Raw genomic sequence first — 19748 nt, 5'->3', positions numbered from 1 at the left:
TACCTTTATCTTTGTTTCAAATAAGTATTTACACTCATAACTGCGTTTGAAACAAAAGACCTAGAAGCTTTAACGGTCCTCCACTTACGCACTCTATATCGTTTTCCTGAGGGAAGCAATTCAACAGTGTTATTGTCCAGTCAGTCAATCAGTCAGTTCAGGCCTCTGTGGTAAAATATACTTCTCTTTAAAATACTTTTGATGTGGCAAGTCAGTAAAGTTCTAATATGGTTACCAAGAAAACACTCTCGCTAGTTTTAGTGGGACATATATTTTGATACCTCTTTGCCTGATTAAAGAGAGCAGATCGTATTTTCACACATTTCTCTTCTAAGAAATATAATCATTATAACCATTACTATCAATCCACATTTAATTATATTCAGAAGTGGAGAGTAAATTATGAAACACGTTAAGCTTAAGAGAAGCTGATTGTTCAAAGCCTGTCTTGTCACATGTGTGGTTCATAAATATTACAGGGATTGTTCCGGTCTTGGCACTCCAGTTCTTGGAAACCTCAGAAGTAAAGAAATGCATAATGAGTGCAGGTCAGAGGAGGAACATCTTAAGATTACAAATAAAAAACATTTGATGTGCTGACTAAATCACCCAACAACATCCAACAGGATGAAAATGCCATTTATTTTCTCCTCATTAATTGAGTACTACAGCTCACAGTAGCTGCTTAGCTTTCTAGGAGTATGTTCAGTGAGAATTGAGCCATCAGTGTGGCTATTTGTAATTTTAAATCAATACCTGAAAGTAGGTCAAATGGAGATTGACAGGAGGCAAGCTACACTTTTCTTGTGCTCCCAAAGAAGATTGAAGGAGGAAAATGGCTGAATAAATTAATCAGTGTGAATTAATCCATTTTCATTATGCAAACTGTTCTTCATGATGACTAAAAGGGCCAAAGTTAAGGGTATGAATCACCACACTCAAAAACACACAAGCATTCTAATTAGCCAAGTGCTTTGAATGAGACTGTCGAATACATCAGCATTCAACATGAAAGACAGCGAGAGGAGGATGTCTGGCATCGAGAAAGTCAGACAGCTGTTGAGTCTCTAAGCTATGAAAGTCAGGACATAGGGGTCTGTCGGCAAAACTGGCTGGAGTGGAGGCATTGATAAGCTCAGAAGGATCCCGGACGAGCCCCCACATGGCAGCTGGGCTTTTCTTCTGACACTGTCTCACAGCTGAGCGAGAGAAATTCCCATACTGTTGTTGGAACCAGTTTAGTGCCAGCGAAGCGAAGGAAAGCAAACTTCACCATAAGCACTTTGAAAATCCTCAAGTGGCAACATTCAGAATCATAGTTTTCTTGTTGGCCGTTCACAGGTAATCTGAGACTTTAAACTGGCTCTTTACAGCGCATGAAGCCCTCTGTGGCTGTGATCTATTAAATAGGCACCCAGAGACCTTTATATGTGGGCAGTAGAAAGGCAGCAGAATAGTGGACTCCAGAGAAAGTAAATCAAACATGCCTTGCAATGGCTGTGACTCTTATGGTGCAGTAGGGCACTTGCATTACACAAACCCCAGCAGATCTTTATAAAACAAAGCCTTTAATGAAGGGTATCTGCAATAAGAAAGTTATTTTCCCTATTTGATCTAATAAGAGACAAACACATCAATAAACAAAGAATATGAATGAAGGATGTAGAACCACTGATGCAAAAAAGTATTTTACAAAAAGATTGTACATGAGCTATTGGTGGTCTCGATAGGGCTTAATTATCTCTAACTTTGACCCCATTTCCACCTGTTATTAAGATGCATTTCGGGTGATCAGATCACGTGGTCATGTGGTCAGCCCTAAATACAGGTCTAAACGAGGTCTATACATTTTATGATTGTAGCACAGAAACCACATACGAATGTGGTCAAAAATGCATGTGTCCACGTTGCATTTGAGGTAAAGACGCTAATCCGTCCTGTATGCATCTTTGAAGCAGTTAAGCACCACCCCTCACCTGTCAATCAACTGCTGCACTAAAACAAGTGTTTAAACTTTGCCATTTACGAGCAGCTTTAAAAATAAATAACTGTCCGATCAGAAAATTGAAAAAAAGCAGTTACATACACAATCATGAGAGCTTCATGGATCTTCTGATATCAATACAGATGACAAACACAAACCCCTGAGGCTCATTTAATACGGAAAATGCACTAAAATAACTGATAATTCTGCTTGACATGTTGCATTTGTGCTTAGATTAAATTTCAACCACATCTGGGAGAAACAGCACCTTGTTTTTTCATGCATTCTCTGTCTTTTCAGACTTTGTTCTGCTTTAATATCATGCAGTAACACACTGACACAGTGTGTCTGCCCTATTGTGATCCTGAACTGAATTTTGCTTTATTTCTCACCCAAAGTGGTTGATTAAGAAGACATGGACAAAACCACTCAATTCATGGGGATTACTTTTATGCTGTCTTTTGTCATATTAGGAGCTTGAATGTTTTGGACCCCATTGACTTATATTCTATGGACAAAAGCAGCTGAGTTACTCTTCAAAAAATTATTATTTGTTTTCCGCAGAAGATAGAAAGTCATTCAAGTTTGAGATGGCATGAGGGTATGTCGGAGGACAGCTATACTGTTGACAACTGGCAAAACTACCAACTGCAAAGCTGTTAGGACTAAATTAAACAATGTCTCAGCCTTATAGCATGCCATATCCAGAGAGGGAAATGTGCTGACTTTGAAGACCCATGAAATGGATTCATAAGCAGTGTTCATTCCTTTGTTTATGTATTTCCTATTGAAACAGGAAATTGGGACATATCGAAGACCTAGTCGCTTAACAGAAAAAATAAACAAACAAACAAAAACAGGCAATAGGCCTCAGTTTACATTACAGCTGTGAAAATTACTAGTCAGGTGTATTAGATGGAGGGATGTTCTTATTCTAGTGAGTATTTTATTTGAAAAAATACATTTACAAAGAGACTGCAAGATGTGTCATCAATATTATTGGTCTGCTTTACCAGAAGGGAAAGAGTGTATATTTTATAGTGCTAATGTCTGCTAAAGTTTTATTTATTTTTTTCAGTACCCTAGAATAGATGGCCTTAAAATTGTCTTGTGGTCTTTAATGAAAATGAAATGTATTGACTTTCAACAAAAATAAGTATCAGTAGTATAATAATTTATATGATTAAAGAACATTCATTCTTTTGTTGTAAGAGGAAAGAAACACATTTAACAGTGTAGTTCTTAGTGTTAAGGAATGACCTTAGGTTAGATCAAAACATGACAAGGTTATGCTCTGGAATCTCACACGAGACCATGTAGTATGACATGAAGTGTCAGTTTGGTACGGGCTTTGGTTTGTTAGTGTGTGTGCGCGTTACCTCGTGTAAGGGCTTCTTTCCCTCAGGAGAAAATAACAAAAGTAAGACAGGTCAGACACAACTCAACGAGAATCTCAAATAGAAGTCTGGAGTCTTGCTGGATTTTTTTAAAGCCATTTATTGCTATTAAAAACCATTATCCTGAATGAAAATCCAGGAAAAAATTATAATAATTGGCATTCTTGCATGAATGTAAGGTGGCAGATATGGCCTGTTGAATAAATGTCAGGTTATTGCCATCTACAGAAGGTTTAGTTGGCTGTCAAAACATTGTCACTATAATTTATTTTACTAAACATAAAAACAAAACCCAGCAGCCAAGGTTTATAAAGCAGCGGTTCTCAACTGGTGGTCAGTACTTAAGGGTAAATGCAAATAATTAAACGTAACTAACCATACAATCATGCATAGTTAGGATAACAAAATACAAAGGCTTAAAAACTTGGTAAAGTGTTAAGATCTATGCACATTAATCTGGTAGAAGCTTGTCAGGTTAGCAGAAACCAACATGAACAGGTTATGTGGTATGACATCATCCTCAAAAACATGAATAAAAATATTTATGGTAAAAAACTTACCACATCCAGGCTGACATGAAAATTAACATGGTTTGTGCCAACAACAATTTGTTTTAAACATGGATTTATAAGCTTTTGAGAGCTTTAAATCATTGAAATTCCACATTCACAAGCAACATTTTTTTCAAGGTAATATTAATAAATTACCTGTAAAAAAAATTGAAATAAATTCCTCAATGTATGAATTTCAAGCCAGCTGAGAACCACTGTTTTAAAAGACACATTATTTACTGGAAATACCATCAATATATTAAACGATAAATATTGCTTACAGTCGAAGTATTCCACCAAATTAATACGTACTGCTAATTTTGAGTAGTGTTGGCACAGCGTGGTATGAGCTGGCACATCCAGATACATTTGACTAAAATACAAACATGAACATTTATCCTTATTAGATCCAAAGCAAAGCTCTGCAAATAGCACTTATTATAGTACTTTCATAAAACGTTATTTCACTGATACATTGATAATGCCATGATTAAAATGGTTAAACATATTTAAAACTTTAAATTAGACATAAATGTAAACAGATATTGTTTGATAAATAAATAACATACATTAATTCAAGTATCTTTGAGATGCTGTTTTCAGAGTTTTCACACATTTTTCTCCAGGATGTTTGTTAGCAACTCTACCAACAGCAATACTGAATGTCCCACTCATCTTCACTGCAACAACAAACATCAGACAGCTCAGAAACTGAGGTAAATATTTGCATGTACACAATATGGCTCACAACGTTATATAAAGAAGGATTATGTCCCTTAAATTAAGGTGATCTTAGCTTTAAGGTCAGAACAGGCAACTATAGTCTAGTGTAATGTAGAGCATTTACTCCAAACAGTAAGCATTTTTTATTCTTAACTCTATAACTCCCATTAACTCCTAATCCTAACCTCTAACCTAAACCCTAACCTTACTTCAGACACTAACACTAACCCTGACCCATTCTAACTCATTCTTAAAAGGCGTTCACACAGTGTGCATTCTTGCATTTCATTTGCGCTATTTTTTAAGACAATCCTTTTAAATGACATTTTTCGCGCATCGATAATCAGAATATTTTCCTGATGATTATCTAAATATGTCCGAATTTTTTCAGGTATACATTTTCAAAGATATTTCTTAACACAACTTTGTTGGTGTGAACACCATATTAAATTAAAGGGGGTCGCACGGTGGACAGCATGGCGTGTTTTAAAATTCGAAACAATTATTTTATATGAAGGTATGTATGCAGGTATGTATGTACCACAGGCTCGCCATCTCTCGAGGCTGCTCAAAAATCTGCAGCGACGTGGATCACAACTTGCATAGTTTTCCATTAAATTCAACACAAATAATTGTAAAAGGACAAAGATTATTTACTCTAGCCAGCAGTGGATGATGATATATTGTGTATATGCATCTTTCATATAGCCTACACAAAGTATTTTCAGTTACAAGGATGTCTTTTTGTGGTTTGACAGCTTGGATGAAGCCTCTTCAAAGATGCATACAGAGAAATTGCATTATAATTTCTAATCGTTCAGTTTGCGCAGTTAAACCAGTTTCATACACTAACCTGCAAACTCATCAACGTCACTTTCATTCTTGTTATACAAAAACCTTCCTAACTTTGTGTTTATGCATCCTGTGCAAGGAGTTCTAAAATACCTTTCCTATGTTGTGATACCTGTGCCTTATGACGTGCTTCAGTAAATGTTATATCACCCCCTTGTGGTTTCCCAACACTATTACACCAGACATTCAACAGAAGCCCAACTGAGTGAATTGGAAAGCATGCAAATTAGGCATCTAATTTAAATGTTGGCTAATGTTAATATACCGATGCCTGAAAAATATACTGATAAAATAAAAATCCAATCTATAATCTATATATCGATATTTTATGACGTGCCCAATATACAGTATATATTAGCTGTTGTGAGCTTGTAAGAGAGGTGCAGCAAAATTTTGCTTAAGCGCCGCAAAATTATATATTGACAATAAATAGTGAACACAACTTTTGATTGCATTGTCCTCAGTGACTGCATGCAACAATGCATTCCTATTAAAAATCAAATCACTTGGTGAGATTTTTTAATAAGTCAAACCAACTTGGGAATCAGACTGAATTGAACACAACTGAGTCAAAATCTGAATCATGGACTGAATCATTGGCTCTGATTACTCACCGGTTCACTGAGCCACAAGTTAAATTGTGTCTAGAAATGAATAAAGAACCATTACTGTTTAAGTGTACATTTTGAAAAACATATTAAAAATACTAATTTGTAAGGTTAGTGAAACTTAAATCAAGTTCTGACTGGCTGTTAATATGACTACCGTGACACAGGCGTGTCAAATTATAAATAGTGTAACATCCAGTCTGTTGTGATCCATCTAGCTGTTTTGGGATGCAAAAATGCATCCTGTGTGTATGCACCCTTACTCTTGTAATATTTACTTTGGGAAAAACTGAACTAAAATATAAATTGATTATATTGTTAAGAAAGTGACATCATGTTGTGCATAAATCAAAATAATTTAAGGAAACATTGTAAAAATAGCATCATTATCAACAAAAAATTCAAATGTGAACATGGCCTGTGTTTACTCCATGAGACTGAATCATTCAATGTAATTTATGAAATGTTACAGTCTTGAAAATAAATGCAAAATGTTCATCTTTCAAGAGCATCCTAAAGGAAATAGCAGTGCAGCAGATATTTTATAGCGAATAGGAGGCAGGGACTGCACGATCATCTGCATCTGATGCATTAACAATGCAGGCAAGCAAATCCTTTAAATATGCTGCTGGAGTTTGTGGAGGTCCCAGGTGTGATGCCTTTCTAACACTGGATTTGGCGTTGCAGTCCAGCATCAGAAGTGTCCCATTCGTGCATTAAAGACACTGCGGGGGCGAGAAGATGACGCAGAGCGGCGGAAGCTCACAGACGGCCACTTTATGATGAATTGGGAGGTGACTGGCAGCAGATACCTGCACAGACGGAGAGAGAGGACACAGAATTGGGGGTTGGATCCAGACTCAATGCAGGATTAGAGACACAAAGGACGCCTGAAGTGATCAGACACTCTCCCTCTCTCTGCGCTTCAAATCTTCCTTCAGCTTTAGATTCCCATTCCCTCGACTGACCCTCACATCTTAATGGTTAAATTTTTAACAGTGAGTGACACAAGTTGCTGGATGCAGCTCGTTTTAACAGATAAGAACTTGTTTAATGTGCAGGATATCCAGGACAGGATAACAGGTAAGATAATTAGGGCCTACAACGAGACAGGAATGGTAACCATTAAAGACAGCTGATTATTCACATTGGGTAATACCAGAATAGCCTAATTATAATTCAGTTTGTAACAAGGCAATTTAAAGAGTTAATTAATTAAATACCATACTACTGACAATAAAGAAACATCTTGCACTAAACAAGCTGGTTTTCTTAACTTATTACAACAAACAAGTGCTAAACTCTCTTTTCAAATGTTAATATTGACATTTCTTTGGATCAATTACAAATAAGGGTGTCCAAAATTATACAAATGAAAAATCTGGAAATGTATGTTTTTTTATTTAATGAGTTTAAAAGTGTTGGGCTAAGTGGTGTAACCTTCAAGCAAAAAGTAATATATTTTCTTTACACATAGAATACACAAGCTTAAACATCTTAATCATTTCCTTAAGGTTTTCAAACATTTTGACATGATAAAAAATTATCTTCCTGCATGTTGGTTATATCACACTGACTTGATTTGGTAGGCTTATAGGCTTATAGCTTATTTTATATATATATATATATATATATATATATATATATATATATATATATATATATATATATATATATATAGAAACAAAACAAGGAGGGTCAAGTGTTTGGTATACATTTTTAATGATTTAGATAATGATACATTCTGTGACTCAGCCTCAGAAACTGCTGAAAAAATGTACTTTTTATCTGATTTGACATAATATCTCTCAGGGTGTAAATAAGTTAGCTCTGAAAAACTGCTATTGTTTTGTTCCCAATCATGTCACCTTTAACTGAATAAAGTTTTGTGTTGATATGAGAAAGCAATCAAAATTTATAGCACTACCAAAATAATGTATCCTAGTGTCAAAAACTTCTCCAAGATTCTAAAAGCCTATTCAAACAAAACATAATAATTGTACATATTAAGAACTAATTACACATGCAAATATAACAATGACCAAAGGTATTTTCTCTCTCCAAAGCATGCAGGCATGAGTAACGAGATCTCGTTCAGTTCCATTCTGTGTCATTTGAGCCAATGAATCTTTGTCATATACTGGCACCTTCTCCTGGTGGCCATATGTAATTAGAGAGGACAATCCTCTCTGCCCATATTTGGATGACTTCCACCTCTGGTTGCAGAGATCTGAATACCTGATTGTTCCATGATGCTGGAAAACATACTACATAATTTCTGATGAAATCAGGAAAGCTAATGTGTTTTTAGCAAGATATTAGTCTTTTTCTGCATACCACTGCCCCCGTCGGCATATTGTGGCGCCATTTTGTGGCCCGTTCTGCATAACGTGGCGGCTCATTACAATTACCGTGGACCATTCAGCCCATTTCTATCCTCCCCTGATCGGCCCCCAAGTGCATCGGCCCACCGGGAAAATGCACGGTATGCCAGATTACCAATCTAGCCCACACTACTCCATCGCTCGAATCAGGCTGGGAAAACCCCCGGCATGACACAGTCTCCTCCGCTTCATTCCTGGTGGAGAAGTATTGCCCTTCCGGCCGTTCACCCGCCCGGCCACGCCATCCTCCTCGTCACATATATGTAAGGGATTATGTACAGTCAGCCAGTTGTTTTCACACAATAAGCCCTGACAGGGTGAACAGGACCCCAACGCAAAGGGGAGGGCCTTGTATCACCCTGATTGTGTTTATTTTGTTATAACAACAGGCTGACTGTACATTATACCACTTATTACACAGCTACTAACCAAATAAATAAATATATGGACAAAAAATATTGTTCCCCGTCTGTTACTCACTCGAAAGTGTGTCGATGAGTTGACACTAGGGGTCGCTCCTGCGGAGCCACGACAGCCCCCCCCGGCGAATTCCCCTGAGGAAGGCACCATCTGGCACCCGCGACCAGACCTCTGGAATCTCCATGTCTGGCCCTTGGACGGGACGTGGTAGACTTAGGTGGCCTACCACCCGCGGTGGTAGACACGATCACTCAGGCGAGAGCCCCCTCAACGAGGCGCCTTTACGGCCTGAAGTGGCGTCTGTTCCCTCAGTGGTGTTCTTCCCGTGGCGAAGACCCCCAAAGATGCGCAGTTGGATCAGTGCTTTCCTTTCTGCAGGAAAAGTTGGAGGGCCGGCTGTCCCCCTCCACCTTGAAGGTGTATGTAGCCGCTATATCGGCACATCACGATGCAGTGGAAGGTAAGTATTTAGGGAAGCACTATTTGGTCATCAGGTTTCTGAGAGGCGCGAGGAGGTTAAACTCTCCCTCCCCAGGCCGCGCCTCGTTCCCTCGAGGGACCTCTCCGTGGTTCTTCGGGGCCTTTGGGGATTTCCCTTCGAGCCCATGAGTCAGCAGAGCTGAAGGCACTCTCTCTGAAGACCGCACTCCTGACGGTGCTCACCTCCATCAAGAGGGTAGGGGATCTGCAGGCGTTCTCTGTTAGTGAACTGTGCCTAGAGTTCGGTCCGGCTCACTCTCACGTCATCCTGAGACACCGACCGGGCTACGTGCCCAAGGTTACCACGACCCCTTTTAGGGATCAAGTGGTGAACCTGCAAGCGCTGCCCCAGGAGGAGGCAGTCCCAGCCTTGCCGTTGCTGTGTCCGGTGCGTGCACCTCGCATCTACTTGTACCGCACGCTGTCCTTGGACCAGCGTGGATTCCTTTTCTCAAAATCAGAGATGTCTGGGCTCTGTAGGAGCGACCCCTAGTGGCAACTCATCGACACAACGTCTCGTTCCCTCCATCAGGGAACGGAGGTTACGTTAGTAACCGAGACAATTTATATTGAAATTATCTAATTTTCAAAGACAGAATAGAGTATTCTAGGCCGTCATGTACTAAACAAAGCTATTACTTGCTATATTTTTGTCTGTGAGTAAAACATGCTTACATGCATTGTGAAGTACAGCTTCTGAGCTTTAAAACAATACTTATTTTTTTGTTGGTCAAGACTGTAGTTATTAATATTTAGAATTTTATTTTTCCTCGTGGGGCCTATCTGAGCTGAAAGGGTTCATTTTCTTCTTTGTTATGTTCAAAGGGCAGTTACACCACCTTTAAAGAAAGTTTTTGACTTTATGCCCTAAAAATTTCAAAATTAATTTCATTGCAGAAATTGATAAGATACATACACAGAAGAGGTTTATTCTCTAAGCCAGTGCCTGTATGAACTGCATTTTTAATGTTTTGTTTTTCACTAAATTAATAAATTCGCACTCGTATCATTAACCCATTTACATTAAATCATAGTAAACGAGCCCAGTTAGCGGAGTGCAATGCTGTAGTTATGACAGCAATACAATATAGCCAGAACAAATTAGGCCTGCTCCATATCTAAGTAAAACAAAGCTTTATTCTAAAGAGCCCTGCAAAAGAAGGACAGACCCAAGAGACATAAGAAGAATCAAATTAACTTTTAAAGAAGAATGTCCTTGAATCTACTCAGGTATGCTACGATACTGCACCTCGCTAAGCACATGTTTGCAGTGCATTCGTTGCATTCAGCAATGTTCAATAATGAAAGGGGACGTCATACGACCTGTATCACCAAGGTATTATGGATCATAAAAACTTTGGGCAATGATGAATATTGATGTCTCCATTGCAAACCAACATAGTGAACCACCTTACACATAATTTGCACATGATCTATTCCTATGCTTCATTAAAGCTTTAAAAATCAGGCCTCATTCTTCGGTTCTTCCCTCCGGGAGCCCAAGACAGGTGAGTTCTCAGGAATTGCTTTTGCGCTGGGGTTGAGCCTCATTACCATATTTTCCACTACAGACTATTGAGCTTGGTCAACAAAAGGAAATGTCAAAGGAATATGAAATTCAAGTATAAACATATATAGAGGTGGGCCTCTCCGGCTCTGAAATATTCCCTGTAAGGAAGTCTCATCCATGAGAGAGAGCTCTATCACTCAGGGTCCAATCAGGCTGCAGGCAGTGTTTAATTGGACCTCTGTGAGGATTCCACCAGGTCTTTGGCTTTTTGATCATTGAGCAGTTCTTGGAAAAACCTGCCAGTGCAAAGCCCCGGGAGACACGCAAGCTGTCTAACCTTCCAAAGTGTGTGTGCTTTACTAATTACACACAATCACTCAGAGATCTGCACATATCTCTCGTCTGTTTGCTTGTTTTAAGCCTACACTCTATCACCCAACTGCCATGCTAAGCTTAAAACTTTGAGAGAAAACTTTAAGACACTTTGAGAGAAAGTAAACCACCAAATATCGCATCACGTTTCTCAAAACTTGGGAGATACAGTATGTCCCCGTAGTTCAACATCTTATTAATAATTGATGCAAAACTTTACATGTTATAGAACTGCAATAGTGTCCTGTTTTAATTCAAACCACAATAAAATTATCAGTTGCGGTTACCTTTCATGCACATGATCAGTGTTGGGAATAATGCATGACAAGTAATGAATGTTATGTATTTTTCGGAAACAGTGAGTGAAGTAAAGCATTACTTTTGGAATTTGCACCATAATGTCTGTTACTTTCTGGTGTTACAAGTGTACATTTAGAATCTTTTACATTTATTTATATACTGACAAATCCATTACAAAATGTCCCCCATAATGTAGTCAATTAGGCCTACACAGTGCACGTGACAAGAAGCGTGACACTGCAAGCGAAAGCTGATTGCTCCCATAATTATCAAAAAAGCTGTCTACACTGCAAGTGGCATGACAGCTTTACAGCTTTATCATGGTGCAACCCAGCATACACATGTGTGGACATTGCATTTTGGCATCGCAATTCGGGCCGCATAATTTTATTTTATTTAAACCAACTGATCTCAGTTCAGGAGATTTTGGGCTGTCAGTAAAGGCTTAAACTTTCATGTGAGCCATGTGACAAAACAACATGGTGCTGATCACAGCAGAGTTTTTCTTTGGCAGAGATGGTAACATAACTACATCTGGTAAGTCACACAATTCAGTTTTTACATGAAACCTGTTTAAGTCAAAAGATTAGAGGTTCTATTTTCATCCAATATGGCCTGTTTTGTTTCTTTTTTTTTTTTTTTTGTGACCACACACACACACCACTTTCCTATCAATTTCAATGACGTGTTGCACACATATTCACAGCTGGTCACTCCTAAAGTCGTTCTCAAAGCGCTAAATCCGCGCAGCATCAAAGTGTAGCTTTTTGATAGGGAACATATTTTGATAAACAATTGTAAAGAGTTTTTGTTTCTTTGGAATAATACTAGGGCTGCACGATTTGAACAAAAAGTCATATTGTGATTATTTTTAAAATATTGTGATTGCGATTTGAACTGCAATACGATAAACAAAAAATTAGGAAGTGATTTCTTTAGACCAACATTTGGTAATGTTTTGGCCATGTTCTACTGCTAATAAAAAGGTCTGAGTCCTCTTAAAAGGAAACAAACTCAAGATCTTATTGACCATAAATAAATCCATAAATAAAACAGTGAAACAAAGAGAGAGACTGTTTTCTTCATATTCACAGTGTGTCACGATTCACTGTTGTCTTCACATTCACAGTGTCACGATTCACTTTTGTCTGCTATGTTTTTTGACCTTCTGTGTATCCAGTTCCCATCGTTCATGTTTTCTCTGTTCCAGTGTTTTTCCCATCGTGGATGTTTATTTTGTTCCTGTGTTTACACCGTTAATCTTTACTTTGTTTATTTTATTAAATATCTTAAGCTGCATTTAGATCCTGCTCCTGTGACCTCCCTCCTTGTAACAGAATAACTGACCGCACCGAAATGGATCTAGCAGCGCCCTTCATTCGGCTGACCCGAGCGAACTTACCTATCCTGGAATATTCATGTCTGTTTTATGTCCTAGCCAAGTGCAATACTTTTCCAATTCTAGCCTTAAGTCCATGTACTCTGTCTCATTTGAGAGAGAGTTGCCGGCGACCGGAGACTACACGTGGGAAGCATATGTTCAAGACCACAGAGGTTGTTCCCGAGACTAAGACCATGCCCACGACCGAGACTGAGGTCATTTCCCAGTCATCCTGGACTCTTAGCCTCAAGCCTGCCACGGCTCTGCGTTCTGCGGCTTCGCCCCTCGAGCTTCCTATGGCTCTGCCTTCCACGGCTCCGACTTCCACGGCTTCACCCCTTGAGCCTGCCATGGCTCTGCCTTCTATGACTTCGCCCCTGGAGCCTGCCACGGCTTCGCATTCTACGGCTTCGCCCCTCAAGCCTACCATTGCTCCGCCTTCCACGGCTCTGCCCTTAGAGTCTTCCATGGCTCCAGTCTCTAGTCTGTGGCTGCCTCCCTGGCCTCCTGACCCTATCTCGACGCTGTGGTAGCCACCCAGACCGCCTGACCCTGTTTCAGCTTTATGGCCGCCAACCAGGCCGCCTGATATACTCTGGTCTCCTGGGTCTTCTGGCCATCCGCCTGATCTGCTCTGGTCTTCTGGGTCTCCTGGCCGTCCACCTGATCTGCTCAGGTCTTCTGGGACTCCTGGCCATCTGCCTAATCTTCTCTGGTCTTCTGGGTCTCCTGATCAGCTCTGGTCTCCCTGGTATCCTGGCCATCCGCCTGACCTGCTCCGGTCTTCCGGGCCTCATGGCTGTCCGCCTGATCTGCTCTGATCTCCCTGGTCTCTGTCTCCACCTTGTCCCTGCCTCCCTGTCTTTGATCTGTTCCTCTCATCCCCTTGCCTCTTGTGCCCCCTTGAACTGCCTGTTTCCCAACAAAATGTAAACATCCTCTGGGCATTTCTATGCGGCCCAGTTAAACCAAAGAGTTCTAAAATGTCTAGCTTTTATTTTGGCGGAAAACTGCAGGAAGAGTTTCTGTGTGTGTAGCCGAACTCACAACAGCTGTATAATGTGCTCCTCATTTTAACAACTTCTCCTCTGTCCACAAATACTCATTGCCATATGGTTTATTATTTGTATATTAACTTGTAGCGGCCATACATATTTAGAATTACGCAAAAGTAAAATTAAATTGAATCTGTCACGTTTTTTATATTACGTGCTTAGCACACTTAAGCAAAAGAACTGAACTCGAGCACATCTGATACTCTGGCTCAAGATGGAGTTGTGGGGCAAAGAACTGCTCTGAAAACATGGAAAAACACTAGATAGGACATAGAAGAGCATACATTTTGACTATTTATTTTATTTAATCGCAGCTCATTGCGATTTAATAATCACTCATTGACAAATCACTATTTCAATTTTACTTTGATAAATTGTGCAGACCTAACATGTACCAATAAATTGAGCACAATAAGACCAAAAAAGTAAACAGTAACTTTAAAACCAGAAAGAGTGAACAAAGACATAAGTCACTGGACCTCTGCCAGAGGACTTCTGTGTTAAGAAAACCATCACCTGATGAATCCAGACAGGAAGTAAGGTGGTAGGATGGAGTAAGGAAGGCAGGATGAGACTCTTACTGTGGCATCATTTTACTAACGAGGCAAAGCAGATGCCAGCTGATTGAAAAATAACAGATTCCCAAGGGCCATTCCAGCATTGAGTCTGCAACGAGGCGTGTCATCAGAGAACAAGAGTGGAGAGAGTGGATGTTGGCTGGGATGGTGAGTGGAGAGGTGCTCTGGAGGCCACACCCCTTTCAGGGCACCATTTTGGGAAACAAATGAATGTAGCAAGCAGGTGCACAAAGGTTGGTGGTTGCAGAATGGACATACTGGAGTTATTGGGGGAAGAGTTATCCAAAACCAATAAATAAAGGCTAAGAGTGTGAAATCACAGGGTGAGATCTGTCTAGCAGACAAGGGCAAATGTAAGAGCAAATGCTATGTCCGTGTAACGTAGCAACCGCCAATGTTAATGTTTCAGGTCAGTTTTTCCATTCTGATCTGAAAAAAAAAAAGAATAAATCTGAAATATTCTCAGCTGTTTGGGTGTAAGGTGCTAAAATACAGGACTGCAAGTCCAATAGACACAACTTCCGTTGCCCATGGACTTGACTCATAGCAATGATGACAACAAAGACAGACACAAAGAAATATATTAATTTAACTATTTTTCCCAATTCTCACAGAATGATTAATACAAATAATTGGTTTACATTAATACTACTGATTTGGTGCTGTCAGAGTTTCACTGAGATGCAGGCCTGTAATATACTGTTATTATGTGATATATAATAAATAATATAATATGTAATATAAAATACTCCAAACAGGCCAAACTTTGTTAATGTTCGGTTTTATTTGGCTTCATAAAGATAAAGTTATCCAGCCGCAGTCAGTAGTACCTTTTTCCTCAATATTAATTGTATGGTTATTATTCCCTAATCACCAATTTTGTATGTAGGCCTTTATGTAATCTAAAGGCATTCACTCTGGTAAAGTAAATGATTAAATTCCATTAGCTCCTGCTGTTAAACACCAATATTGGTCATTAAAGCAGCATTTAGTTGATTCTAGACTTTATAGCTCCAAAGCATGTGTTGTATATGCACTCTGCTTGAGTACACAAATGTCCACATAAAATGTTCTGCACCTAAAATGTGTTTGACACCTCTGATTTAGATGTTAAAAATATGTCTCCATGCTTTGACAGAGAATGTTTTGCATTATTTAAGCATAAAATCACTTAATTTTCTTGATTAAATCTTTGGACATTAATGCTGAATACAGTTGTGCCGAACACTATTGACACTCATGGACTGGACCTATGGAAGGTAAATCTACCTTGTGTCATCCCAGTCTGGGCTGAGTCCACTGAGCGAACTGCGTGAGTCAGACACAAATTTGTAGACCACGAGCAGACAGTCTCTACTGAGCTGTACGACACGCTGACAGCATCTCAGCTCCTGCACAGAGAGCACCTCGCTACTCTTATTGAAGATGCTCTCCCACGATGACCTGCTGGGGAGAGACACATACACACATGATAAATACTAAAGCATAGACGTGGGTGTTATGACCAAAAATGTATTTCACAGCATGATACATTTTATATCACAGTAATGGTATATATAACAATATAGTTATTTTTGCTGGAAATCTAATGAAAAGTTTATTTATTAAATAACTATTGGGTAATGCTCTTTTGTGGATAATCCCATGAATGAATTATTTTCAAATAAATGGTTCTTCATCTCATTTGAACGTATTCTCTTTTTATTTGGAACATGATGGGTGCAAACAAAGAAATACGATTATTAATAACAAATGCAGTCTAACATCTGTGTTAAAAACAAAAGACTCAAAAACACTAAGGCCTGAAACATACTCTATGAAGTACGTGAGCACAAACACTCCTAGCTGCTGTACGCACTGTATTCTCAGTGTTGCCACTAGGGGCACTATAGCAAACATTCACACCACCCGCCCCCGGCACGCTCTTTGACTTCCGTCCAAGCTCGAGGTGAGAGTGGCTGTTTACTCCCCCAAGCCCCCTGAGCTAGATGATGAGTTCGCCGCTGCATCAGACAGCGTTCCGGCATCTGACGCGGAAGACTCGACTGGATTGCTGCCTTCGGGTCGGCAAGCCCAGTCTGAGTCAGCGTGGGACTGGAACCCTTCGTCCTCAAATGAAAGGAGGGCACCTTTCACTGCCCGCAACCGACTTCCTCGCACATCCACTCTCACTACCCTCGACGGAGGGGCAGCCCACGGGTACTCGGAGGTCCCCCAGGTGGACAGAGTGGTTGTGATCCACCTGTGTCCTGAGAACACCGCCACCTGGCGGGATTGCCCGGTGCTCCACTCCAAGGCTTGTAGGATGACGTTGTCACTGACTGCCAAAGACTACAGCGCCACTGGACAGGCCGGACAGGCCGCCTCCACCCTGCATGCCATGGCCCTCCTGCAATTTCACCAGGCCAAGGCACTCAAAGATCTGCACTTGTGCAGTCCTGACCCCGACGTGTTGCGGGAACTGCACTCTGCGACCGACCTCGCCCTCAGGGCCACGAAGGTCACAGCGCAGACACTCGGGCAGGCGATGGCCACCCTCATAGTCCAGGAGCATAATCTATGCCTGAACCTGGTCGATATGCAGGATGTAGACAAAGCATGCTTCCTCAACGCCTCCGTCTCCCAGTTCGGTCTCGGACTTGGACAGCCTTTTCGTTGCTGTGTCCGGTGCGTGCTTTGCATACTTATGTGGACCGCACGCAGAGCTTTAGATGTTATGAGCAGCTCTTTGTCCGCTATGGGCGGACCCTTGTCTCCCTTGGGCAGTCCCCGCTGCCCCCCGGTCACCGTGTTTGTAGCAACTCCTCCCTTGCAGCAGGTAGGATCTACCACCGTGCCATTCCCACATGTGGCCTGAAAACCCATGTGATGTATTTCGCCACTCTTTACCTCCCCCCGGCCAGGGCAGGTGGTGGTCTCCGTGAGGTCTTTTTCCCCTGAAAGAATAGGAGTTGGAAAAGAATGCCTTCCCCGATGCATGTGATAGCGTTAAGATGGCCCCAGCCACTTTAACTCTATGTGAGAAACATAGAGAGAGAAAAGGCACGGCTGGCACGGCCTGCTCCCATGCTTAGCATGTCACTTTGTTCCCCCCTTCAGGGTGCCGGGAACCTTAGAAGTTTATGACGATTTTATGGGGTGTTGGGGAAGGGTACGTGCAGTCTGATGCTGCCTGTCGCTTTGGCGTGCAACTGTCTGCCCGCACCTGCATCAGCAGCGCACATACATGGTTCAGCGCATGGCGTGATTGAATAGGGACCCCAAGTGTCACTTCACTCGACACAACATCGAAGTGAGTGACAGACAGGGAACATCTAGGTTACTGTTGTAACCTTCGTTCCCTGATGGAAGGAATTAGACGTTGTGTCCCCCTGGTCATGGCGCTGAACCGAGCCACTGCTATGGCCGAACCTTATACTTAGCTCCTTAGTGCAAAACCTGAATGGACTGATGCATGATTCCCTCCTTTTATACCTGTATGTCCTGGGGAGGGACATTCAAATTCTGTCTGCCAATTTCTCATTGCCATTTTCTCAAGTTCAGAGGTAACCAAGGCCTTCAAGAAGTCCCCTAGTGTCGCTTCACTGGACACAACGTCTCGTTCCCTCCATCAGGGAATGGAGGTTTCAACAGTAATCTAGACATTTTGTTTTGATGGTGTCATCAATGTTGCTAATTAAAGCTGTTTCTAAATCTACTAAGTGACATTTTTTAACAAAAATAATTGATAAGGCTCAGAACTGTGTTTTTGCAATAATTAATAACACATGTCAAAAACAAGAGCCATAAGATAGGATAATGAAATAAATGTGGTATGACAGATTACAAATAACTGCATGTATATCTACGCGTAATTATTCATGATGCTCCCATAGATTCCAAGTGAAACATTGCATCCAGGGTGTCTTAAAATAATGTGTTTGAGCCTCTTTGTCAAATAAAGCTTTGTCTAACATATAGCTTTGCTACACTGGATCAATATTACAGATATGTGCTATAGATTCCCATTGAAGCACATTTTTTCCACGAAACTATGGCCATTAACAAAAGTGAATGTGGACCTCTTCTGATATAAGCCACTTGCAGCTATTTTAGCGATAAAAAAATACTAAATTATGCTGCTTTATACTGCAGGCTTTAATATTTTTAAATTACGGACATGCCCGTAATTCTCTCGAACCGTCCTCACCGGCCGCCCCATCAGGCCGATTGGGGACAGGGCGTGCAACATTCTAGCCCGACCCCGCCTCAGGCTGGGGTGCCAATGGTATGACCTACACCCCCCCCTCTCGGTTTCCCTGGGGAGGGGCGTACTTTGCACCCAGTCAGGTCATCCCCGCCTTCCTCGACCTGGGAGGAGACAGGAGGGGAAAACAACAACAAAAAAAAACACAAAATCGGCGAGGGAAGACCGCCGTCCGTGAGGCGAGTGGGGAAAGGATTCCCCGACCTCCTGGAACGATGGAGCCGCTGCCAGGGGCGGAGGAGTGCCCTGCCGTCCCCCAGAAACGCGGAGGGGTCGAGGGAAGACTGCAGTCCGCGAGGGGAGGAAGGAAGTAACTCCCCGATCACCTGGAGCAGTAGGGCCGCTGCCAGGGGCGGAGGAATGTCCCCAAGTGCCGCCAGAAAAGCGGAGGGGCGTTCTGTCTGCTGGGGGTCGGAGATTTCAATCCGGTTTGCCCGGAGAGGAGCGGCGTAGTGTTCGAGGACCACGCGACGGTACATAAGAGAACTGGCTTGGCAATATAAATAATAATTGAATGGAAACTTAAACCCAAAAGCACAAACAAAAACACACACATGACGGACATGCCCGTAATTCTCTCTCTCTCGAACCGTCGTCACCGGCCGCCTTTATCCCTCGCGCGCCCCATCAGGCCGATTGGGGACCGGGCGTGCAACATTCTAGCCAGGCCCCGCCCCCCTCCGCTCTACATAGTTTTACTGTTAATCGCATTTTGCCATCGTTTGATCACATACTGTACTTTTGCACACAGGTAGACGACTGCTATGCCGTGGAGCTATCAATGAATGAGAGATCAGGTGCTGAAAAGCATAGTCCTCAGATCTACTTGTCATGACTACTGTACCACAAACTTTACACAACAGGAGAGAGAGGGACAAAGAGAGCAGAACGCAGCTGCACTCTTATT

The 19748-nt window shown here is 41.3% G+C and overlaps 1 protein-coding gene across 2 annotated transcripts in view; it reads right to left on the bottom strand.

Annotated features, from left to right (window-relative positions):
* Positions 1-3484: 3484 nt before the first annotated feature.
* The window catches only part of LOC127625604 (tubulin polyglutamylase TTLL7-like), a 144473-nt gene continuing 128209 nt past the window's right edge, over positions 3485-19748 (bottom strand). For both annotated transcript variants that reach the window (XM_052100887.1, XM_052100888.1), the window contains exons 20-21: positions 15865-16041; positions 3485-6927 (exon numbers count right to left, since the gene is read on the bottom strand). In XM_052100887.1, coding sequence (XP_051956847.1) covers positions 6810-6927; positions 15865-16041 — 295 coding nt within the window. In that variant the 3' untranslated portion in view covers positions 3485-6809. The remainder of the gene's footprint in view (positions 6928-15864; positions 16042-19748) is intronic.

The sequence above is a fragment of the Xyrauchen texanus genome, chromosome 32 (genome assembly GCF_025860055.1).
Source record: "Xyrauchen texanus isolate HMW12.3.18 chromosome 32, RBS_HiC_50CHRs, whole genome shotgun sequence".
Lineage (NCBI taxonomy): Eukaryota > Metazoa > Chordata > Actinopteri > Cypriniformes > Catostomidae > Xyrauchen > Xyrauchen texanus.
This window is presented reverse-complemented; position numbering and strand designations above follow the sequence as displayed.